The sequence below is a fragment of the Ceratotherium simum genome, chromosome 34 (assembly GCF_057802395.1).
Source record: "Ceratotherium simum simum isolate JZ-2026a chromosome 34, ASM5780239v1, whole genome shotgun sequence".
Lineage (NCBI taxonomy): Eukaryota > Metazoa > Chordata > Mammalia > Perissodactyla > Rhinocerotidae > Ceratotherium > Ceratotherium simum.
This window is the reverse complement of record NC_141933.1, coordinates 6843627-6853003: the sequence shown is the minus strand read 5'-3', so window position 1 is coordinate 6853003 and position 9377 is coordinate 6843627. Positions and strand designations below refer to the sequence as shown.

At 51.3% G+C, this 9377-nt stretch overlaps 1 protein-coding gene across 1 annotated transcript; it reads right to left on the bottom strand.

Moving 5' to 3' along the window:
• Nucleotides 1-1261: 1261 nt before the first annotated feature.
• Nucleotides 1262-8814, bottom strand: ZDHHC24 (zDHHC palmitoyltransferase 24). Its single transcript, XM_004437667.3, has 3 exons — nt 8489-8814; nt 7075-7352; nt 1262-3846 (listed from the first exon to the last, which is right to left on the bottom strand). Exons 1-3 carry the CDS (start codon nt 8767-8769, stop codon nt 3551-3553), a joined length of 855 nt encoding a protein of 284 aa, XP_004437724.1. The 5' UTR covers nt 8770-8814; the 3' UTR covers nt 1262-3550.
• Nucleotides 8815-9377: the final 563 nt, after the last annotated feature.

Below are 9377 nucleotides of genomic sequence, written 5' to 3'. Positions count from 1 at the left end.
ACCAAACAGAATATAAAATGTGTTTTCAATACATTTAAAGGAAAAAAACTGAAAGCAAGAAAGTATATAAAATCATCAAGAAAATTTGTAAAAGAACCAAACAGAACTTCTAGAAATGAAAAATAAAATATTTGACATGTAAAATTCAGTGGATGAGTTGGTACAACCACTTAAAAAAAAAAAACTCAACAGATTGGTTTAGCAGCTGAAGAAAGACTGGAAGTTAGATCTGTAGAAATTATCCAGAATGCCATAAATAGAGATGGAAAATATGGGCTATTAAGAGACAAGGAGGATGGAGTAGGGAGGTCTAATCAGAGTTCCAGTAGGGACAAAGAAAATATCTGAAGATATGACTGAGAATTTTCTAGAACTGATGAATGACACCAATTTGTAGAATCAGGAAACCCAAGGACTCTTATTAGGATAAACACAAAGAAAGCCACACTTGGGCACATCACAGTAAAACTGCAGAAAACCAAAGACAAAATATCTTAAAAGCAGTTGAAGACAAAAAGTATCTTCAAAGGAACAATAATAACAACAAAAAAAATAGATGATAGCTGACTTACAGCCACAATGGAGACCAAAAGACAATAATATTTTCAATATATTGAGAGGAAATAACTATTAACCTAGAATTCCGTACCCAGCAAACGATAACTTTAAATAAAAAGGGTAAAGAACTAGAAAAGGTGGGACAAATAGAAAGCACAAAATAAAGTGGTAGAAATATATCCAAGTACATTAATTACAATAAATATAAATGACTAAATGCTTCAATTAGAAGACAAAGTGTTATCTAGCTTTAAAAAATCCATCTATAGGCTGTTCTTAGACAGAAAATGATTGAAAGTAAAAGGATAAAAACTCTTAACATATTTGGAACAGAAGGGAACTTCCTCAGCCTAGCAAAGGGCCTCTATATATTAAAAAAAAAAAAAAAAAGGGGAACATATTTTATGGTGAAATATTGAAATTATTCCCTCTAAGGTCAGAAACAAGTCAAGGGTGCCTGCTACCTTTCCTCCACCCATACAGAAGGGGCAAGAAAAATAAGAGGTATAAAAATTAAAAAGGAAGAACAAAACTGTCTTTCCATAGATGATATGATCATAAATACAGAAAACTCAGAAGAATTTACAAGTAAATTGTAAGTTTTAGGTTTGCTAGACACAAAAAATCTATTTTCATAAACCATGTACAATAGCATAACTATCAAATACTTAAGAATAAATCTAAGCAAAAAGAAGGCATGATCTCTATGAGGAAAAGTATAACTTTATTGAAAACATTAAATGGAGAGATATACCACGTTCATGAACTGGAAAACCCAATTTCATGTAGATGTCGATTTTCCCCCAAACTGATCTATAGATTCAGTTGGGTTCCTCAAAGGGGTTTTTATTGGTGGAACTTGACAAGCTGATTCTAAAATTTATATGGAAGGGCAGGGGCCAAGAATAGACCTTAGAGGGTCATATACAGGGGTAAATAAAATGACCAGTGGGACAAAATAGAAAGATAAATTGTGATATATTCAATGGATCACTCTACAGCAAGGAAAAGGAATTCCCTACAGCTATACAAATTAATTTGGATAAAGCTCAGAAACATAATATTGAGTGAAAAGTCACAGAAGAATAAACACGTTATGGTTCCATTTATATAAAATTCAAAAACACGCAAAACCAATACAAAACATATGCAGTAAAATTACAAAGCAAAGCAAGGGAATGATTAAGACCGCTCCTGTTTCCTCTACCAGGGAAGGGCACAGCAGGGACTTCAAAGGAAATGGTATCCATTTCTTAAGTGGGGGTGGGGTGGGTGGTGTTTCTCTTTATTTTACGAATACTCTCTTGCGTCTCCGCACTATTTAATAAAAAAAACAAGAGAAGATATTCTGGAGGGTGAGGGTAAAGCCGAAGAGGAAACAGGAAGTCTGCCAATGCTTATGAACAGCACAAAGCACCAGGCACACCAAGTTCCTAATGGAATTAAAAAATAGTAATAGAGCATGCCATTTGGAAAAACAAAGAAGTCCTAGCAGCTCAAACCTTTGTGGGCGTGGGCACGGCCTGTCAGAAGGGTGGGCTTCTCAGGATTCTTGGCAGGCAAGCCTGCCTGTCACTGGAAGACCCCCTCCCAGCAGGATCTGTAGACTTTCACTTAACCCCATTTTTGGTCCAGCCTCTCATCCCCACCCTCTCCAGTGCCCCTGAGACCCAAAGCTTCTTTGAAGAGCCTCCACCTCCACCCCAGGGGGCTAGCTGCTTGGCTGCAAGGGGTGAGATGGGCCCCGGGGGGAGGGGCAACCTAGCTGCTCCTCATATAGACTTGGGACCAGTCCCTACTGTCAGCCCCAAACCTGGCCTTCCATGGTGCTGGTGGAATGCCTGTGCCTCTCAGGGCTCTGGGGGGCGATCTGGCTGCCTCTTGGCCCCTCCCTCTGGGAGCACTTAATTTCAACTTCCAATTCTCTGCTAAGAGAATAATGAACCTCTCTCCACTTTCCATCTTTCAAAATGTCCTTAGGCTCTTTGGTCTACAGCTGTCTCCCTCCTACTTTCTTTGTGCTTCTAAATTTATATCTTTTTTATTTCTTTACTGTCATTTTAGATTTTAAGAGGAAACAGAGATAAACCCATGTGTTTAAACCTGCCACATTTAACGGGAATTCTATTTACTATATTTAAATAAAAATGGTTAACTCCTGAAGGGGTTAAGAGAGGAGGAGTACAGCCCTCTCAGCACCCTCCCTCACAGATGCCTGAACATCCCCCCCTGGTTTCTCTGCCTAGAGTCTTCCTGCTCACTTCCCTCGGCTGTGCAAGGGTGAAGGAGAAAGCACAGAGATCTGGGTTCAAATCCTGAACCTCCATTTACTGCCCCATGATCTTATCACATCAACTCTCAGAGCTTTAAGTTCTTCACCCGCATAATGGCTGCCCAGTATACCAGGTTAGCTGGAGGGAGGTTCACTGACGTTGCTGTTGTAGAAATGCTTCTAACTATAAAGCACTGAACCTGGGAAAGAATTTTGGATTCTCAGACCCTGAATCACTACATGCTGCCTTGGCCCACTGGTGCCCCCACCCCTACCCCGCTAAGGCCCTGGGAGGCAGAGCCCTGGCCCCTCAGATCCTCAGGCATTCTGTGGTTCCCAGGCCTGACAATCAGAGGAACCAAAACAGCGGCACAGGCAACAGTGAGGGACCAGAAACCCACAAAGATGGAGGGAGTCCAAGAGGCAAGTGGGCGCTTTATTAACTTTGCAAAGGGGCAGCTAGGCTGGCTGAGCAGCCCTTTGCCAGACCCTCCACTGTACTCAGGGGCCACCGGTAGAGGCAGAGTAGTCACAGGGCCCAAGCCCTGGACACTAGGAATCCAAGCGGGGCAGGGGCAAGGGCAAGGATGGGGCTGGAGTTGCCGAAAGCAGGCGTTACATACCAACCCGCCTCCCCTCCCACGGTTGGGGTGAGCCTCAAATAAGTTATGAGCCCTCCTTCTGCTCCCCGTCCCTGTACAGCTCTGGCTCTTCCTGGAGTCAGGAAGCCATGAGTCCCACGTCAGCTGTGGTCTGGAAGGTGATCCCGTCCCCAGGCAGTGGGGAGGCCAGGAAGGGCCAGAGCCAGACGAGCACCCAGCGGGGCCCCAGGGCCGCCTGCAGGTTGTGGCAGGGGCCCAGGTCATAAGAGTGCTGGCCCCGCGCCCACTCCCACGTGGTCTGGCCCCGCAGCAGCAGCAGCCCGTGGAAGAGCAGCCCAGCCCCACACAACAGCGCACCCGCCACACACGTGTCGGTCACGAAGGCCAGGGCAAACTGCGCCAGAGACACTCTGCCTGCGAGGAGAGAGCAGAGAGGGTCAGGCTGCGGCAGGGGCCCAGCCCTCCCAGAGCCCAGCTCCTGCCTCCTTCCACCTCTACCCTCCGCCACGAAGCAGGGCTCACTCTCCACTCAGCAAACACCGAGTTGCTACTCCCTGGCCAGCCCATGCCAGGTGATGGGAACACCCTGGTGAACTGGGCAGACACAGCCCCCTGCCCTAGATGCGACTTTCCTTCATGCATCACCAACTTGTGAGCACCTCCCATGTGCTGGACACGGTGCCAGGCACTGGTGAATACCAGGATGAACAGCAGAGAGCATCTCTGACCTCAGGGAATTCACGGACAGACAGTCAAGAGACCATTGGTCAGTTACTTAATTGCAGCTGTGATGTGTGTTACAGTGGAAAAGTACAGCGTCTTCTACCATCCTGGCCTATAGTAGGTAGTAAGTATCTGCTGAACTAATGAACTACAAGATGCCACGGGACGTCACACTAGTAGAAGAAGCCAGACACAAGAGGACATGCGTGATACCATTCATATGAAATGCCCCAGGCAGGCAAATCCATAGAGACAGACAGTAGATCAGTGGTTGCCAAGGGCTGGGGGGAATGGGAAGTGACTGCTTAAGAGGTACAGAGTTTCTTTTTGGGGCGATGAAAATGTTCTGGAATTAGATGGTGGTGATGGTTGCAAAACATTTTGAAGGTACTAAATGCCACTGAACTCTACACTTGAAAATGGTTAACATGATGAATTTCATGTTATGTGAATTTTACTTCAATAAAAGAGAGAGCCTATGGGGGGAAAATGCCATGCACGCTTATTAAGAGGCTAAGTAAGGGAAGTGGATGTCATCTATTTTGATAAAGTGACATTTTGGGTGGTGCCTGAAGGTTAAGGAGGTATTTGCTAGGTAAAGAGGGAAGAAAACATTGTTTGAAGGTCCTAGGGCAGGACAGAGAGGTGCCCGCGAGACAAGTGAGTGGACAGTTCTGGAAGCTCAGGAGAGAAGCCCAGCCTGGATATGCAGATCTGTGGGTAGTCGGTACCCAGGCAGTTCTGAGACCCACCAGAGTGTGTAGAGTGAGATGAGAATGGTGCCTCGACCTCAGCACCAGGAAATCAGGTCCTCAGGGAGCAGATGAAGAAGAGAAAGGGAACTAAGAGGAAGGGCTGTCGGTGACGCCAAGGGTAGAGCCCTTCCAGGAGGCTGACGGGTGTCGTGAAGCAAGAAGAGAACTCAAAAGGATCCTGCGGGTTTTGTGGAGACAGGCCTGGGAGCGTGGCAGTCTCAGAAGAGTGGTGGGGAAAGAAGCCAGTTTGGAGCAGGTGAAGGAATGGGTGGAGGTGAAGAAAAGCAGCCCATGAGCCCAGTCAAGTCCTTCCAGAAGCTTGGCTGCTGACAGAAGAGCGAGAGGAGGAGGCTGTGGGGTGAAGAGAGGGTTTGCACCTTTGGGAAAACCCAAAGGCAGCCAGTAGCGGGAGACGGGAGGAAAGGCCTCCGAGCAGGGAGGCGGGGCCCGCCACCAGGAGAAGCTGCAGGCCGTCAGCCTGGCCCAGAGATCTGAGGACAGGACGATTCCGGACGTACCATCTGATGTCTTGTTTTCTCTGTGATGGATTTTCAAGAGAGATAGGGGCTTGGAGGACAGGAAAGTGGGAAGGTTTGAGCTATAATCATTAGGGAAGTAAGCTTATGAGAAACCAGGACAGCCAGGCACGGCTGAGGGCCTGTTGAGGTGAGCAGCCACGAATGTGGCATGGTACCAACCTGCCACAAAGAACCATGCGTCTGGCAGCTCTTAGCAGCCAGGGGCAGACACAGAGAAGCCAGGAAGGCCCAGCAGAAGACAGAGAGAAGAGGTTTGAGATGTTGGTGGGAGGATGGTGGAAATGAGGGCTCTAAGCCGGATGTGGGGGCGATGAAGAGGGAAGGTGCTGATGGACAGAAAGGTGAGGGCCAGGAGCTCACGGAACAGGCATCGTGGGGTAAGAGAGTGGAGATGGATAGGAGAGGAGGCGGGGAACAGAGAGGGGGGTGACTGATGGGGTGATTTGGGGGGTGAAACATTTTGGATTCTGACAGTAGGGGAAGGAAATGGATGAGGTCAAGAAGCTGGGCCATTGGGTGCTGACTGGGCCATCTGCCCAGACGTTTAGACAGCTGTGATCTCAACAGGGTCCAGGGCTGAGAGAGAGGGACCGGGCACTGGAGCCCATCTTCAGTGACCAAGGGGAGTGAGCGGAAGGCCAAGCGTGACCGCAGGGGGTGGGGTGCAGGGAGGGGCAGCTGGAGGCCTAAGCCTCCATGCAGGCAGGGGGTCATTGGGCAGGGCAGAGGAAGGCTGCTCAGGAAGCCAGCGTGGGCAGAAGAAGATACTGACAACCCCACTGGGCCCCCCCAAGGCCTCTCCCAGGCTGCAGGGAGGGGGTTCTTGGGACAGAGCTGGGCCTGGATAGGATGAGGAGACACAGTGACTGTTCAGAGTGGTCAGGGAATTAAGTAACTGCAGGACAAGATGACAGAGGAGACTGTGGAGAGGTCAGGAGGAAGGAGTTGGGAGAGAAAGCCCAAAGCATTTTGGGGGGCAGAGAACAAAGAGTATAAAAGACCAGTGGGCTTTTATCTTGGGTAGTGTCATTGGAAAGAGAAATAAATGTGTCATCTAGAACACAGCCTCTCAATCAGCCTCCTGATCCAAGTCTTTCCCTCCCAACTACCAAAGACCGGACCTTCCCCTGCCTGTAACTTTCACTGGCTCCCCACTGCCCAGTCAAGTAGGGGCCATCTCCTCACACCAGCATCAAGGTCCTCCACTAGCCAGTCCTCACCTACCTCCTAGCCTTAATGCTCACAATTGCTGTCAAATTGCCTTCACTACTCCCTGCCCAACCTCCAAGCCTTGGTTCACACTGCCCCCTCACTTAGAATGCTCCCTCACCATCCCAACCCTCCCCCCCATCCTGGTGGACTCCTACTAGTCTTTCCTCCTCTGCCAACACCTCCTGGAACCCTTCCCTGATTCTCCCAGCCAGAACTCTGTCCCCATGTTGAGCCCCTGTATTTTACTGTACTGCACACCCAGTTGAATACCAGGTTGCCATCACCCCGATAAATGACACTGGGACTGGGTCCCAGGGCACTGCCAGGAGAACCAGCAGGAAATCCCATCTCCCACCAGAATGGCCCACTACCAGGGCCTCTGCCTCCCTGTGGAGGCGTCCCAGGCTCCCCACCTGTGAGCAGCATGAGCCAGGGCAGCAGGAGAAGTGCGGCGGTGTGGAGGGGCGCGTGGGCCCGCAGCAGGGCTGACAGGGCAGGGCCCAGCAGCACAGAGACGTGGAGCAGGACGCCAGCAGCATGAAGCAGCAGGCACAGGAAGGGCCGGTAGTTGTGGAAGCCCACGCAGCGGCCCAGCAGGCGGCAGTGGTGGTCCCGACGCAGGATGCAGATGCGGCAGGCAGAGCAATGCCCGCTGCGTGGTGGCACCTGGCTTTGGCACTGGTAGCAGTAACTGCAGGGAAGGAACCAGAGGGTCAGTTCCTGCAGCAGCCCTGAGTGCCTCACATGCCCAGGTCAGCCCCTGAGCCCATCCTGGGAAAGCAGGCACGGCCACTGACCTAGCTGAGCCTCAGGGTCTTCATAGGTCAATGCAGGAGGCTGAACCTCACTTCCCAGGCCCTTCCAGTTCTAGCACTGAAGGTCTGAGGTCACTTCCAGCTCTCATATCCTCAGCCCTGGGCCCTTCTCTGGCCTCTTATATCCAGGAGCAAACTTGTCACTTCCTCCATGGTCACCACCTTGGTCCAATTCACCATGAACTCTCCCCGGGATTATTGCAACAGCCTCTTGACTGGTGTCCCTGATTGCACCTTTGTCCCCTTCAGTATAGTTTCACCCAGCAGCCAGACTGATCCTTTCAAAATCTAAGTCATGTCCTTCCTCGGCTCAAAACCTTCCAATGGCTCTCCATTTCACTTCTAGTAAAAAGCAAAGTCTTCAACGTCCTACAAGGTCTTTACATCTCTAACCTCTCTCCTTGCCCTCTCTCACTCCATGCCAGCCACACTGACCTTCTTGATATTCCTGGAACAATCTAGACACACGACTGCCCCAGGGCCTTCGCACTGTCTGTTCCCTCTGCCTGTAACACTCCTCCCCCAGATTCCCACATAGTTAACTCCCCCACCTCCTTCAAGTCTGCTCAAATGCCACCTTCTCAATGAGGCCTACCTCGACCACCCTATTTCAAACTGCAACTTGCACCCCCTCCACCCTGCTCTTTTTGTTTTCATACCACCACGACTTTCTAACATTCTACGCAATTTGCTTATTTATTACACCTATAGTTTATCACCTGCCCCCTCCTCCATTGAAATCAGCTTCCAGGAGGTCAGGAATCTGTTTTATTGTACCTCTGGTGCCTGGAACAGTACCTTGCACATAGTGGGTGCTCAGTAAATATTTGTAAGTGAATGAATGATACTCCTTCTGGCTCTACCATCCCAGGTTTTAAAGGAGTTCTCTGGCTCTAACAAGCGGATCCTATTGTAATCTGGTTCTAACATCCTCAGGTCCTACGGCCCCCCGCCCAGCCTGTCCAAGGCTCCCGCTTCTCCCCGCCCCCTCCAGATCCCGCGCCTCACTCACGCCCAGCCCTGGCCCAGACCGCGGCCGGCCAGCATCACACCCCGGATGCTGGGATCCGAGCGCAGGAAGAGCCCCACGTTGCCCAGCAGGTTAAGCAGCTGGAAGGCGGCCAGAGCGAGCTGCAAGGCCCGGGCCAGGGGTCCCAGCGGGGGCGGCCCGGGACCCAGCACCAGCACGTAGGCCAGCTCCAGGCCCACGGCCGCCGCCCACAGGGCGGTGAGCACGAGGGGCAGCCGCGCGGGCGCCCACTCCGCGCTGCCGCCCGCCCAGGGCGGCCCCATGGCCTGGGCCCACCCGCGGTCGGACCCCAAGTACTCCGCCGCTTCCGTATTCGGGCGGGGATAGTGGCAGACGGACGTCTGCCACGACCAATAGAAGCTCCGAAGGGATGCGGTGAGCGGGCGGCAGATGCAGAGACGTGATTGGACGACCGAATGAGCCAAGGAGATGCTTGGAATCCGGTTGGCGCTAGAGCCGGGCAGGGCCACGGAGTTATAGCCCCGCCCACTCGCGGAGGCCCCGCCCCGCCTGCGGGAGCCCTGCGCGCCGGTCCCGCTGGCTGGCACGCCGGGATGGAGTTGCAGCCCCGGTGGTGTCGGGGTTTCCCGGATCAGCACATTCCCCCTCACCCGCCCCCAGCCGTCCCGATATTAATAGTCCTGCATCGGCCCATCCAACTGGCCTAGAGCCCCTCCCCATACTCGAGTGTCTACCTTCATCACCCCAGAAAACATTCAAAACAGCTGTGCGCCTCGGTGTTTCTGACTGTGAAATGGGGATTGGGCTGCAGGTTTCCCACCGGCACAGCGCAGTAAGAGGGTCGGGAGGAGGCCCAAAAGGCAGCTTCTAGAGAGGTCTGCAGACACTATTATCATCATCATCTCCGTTG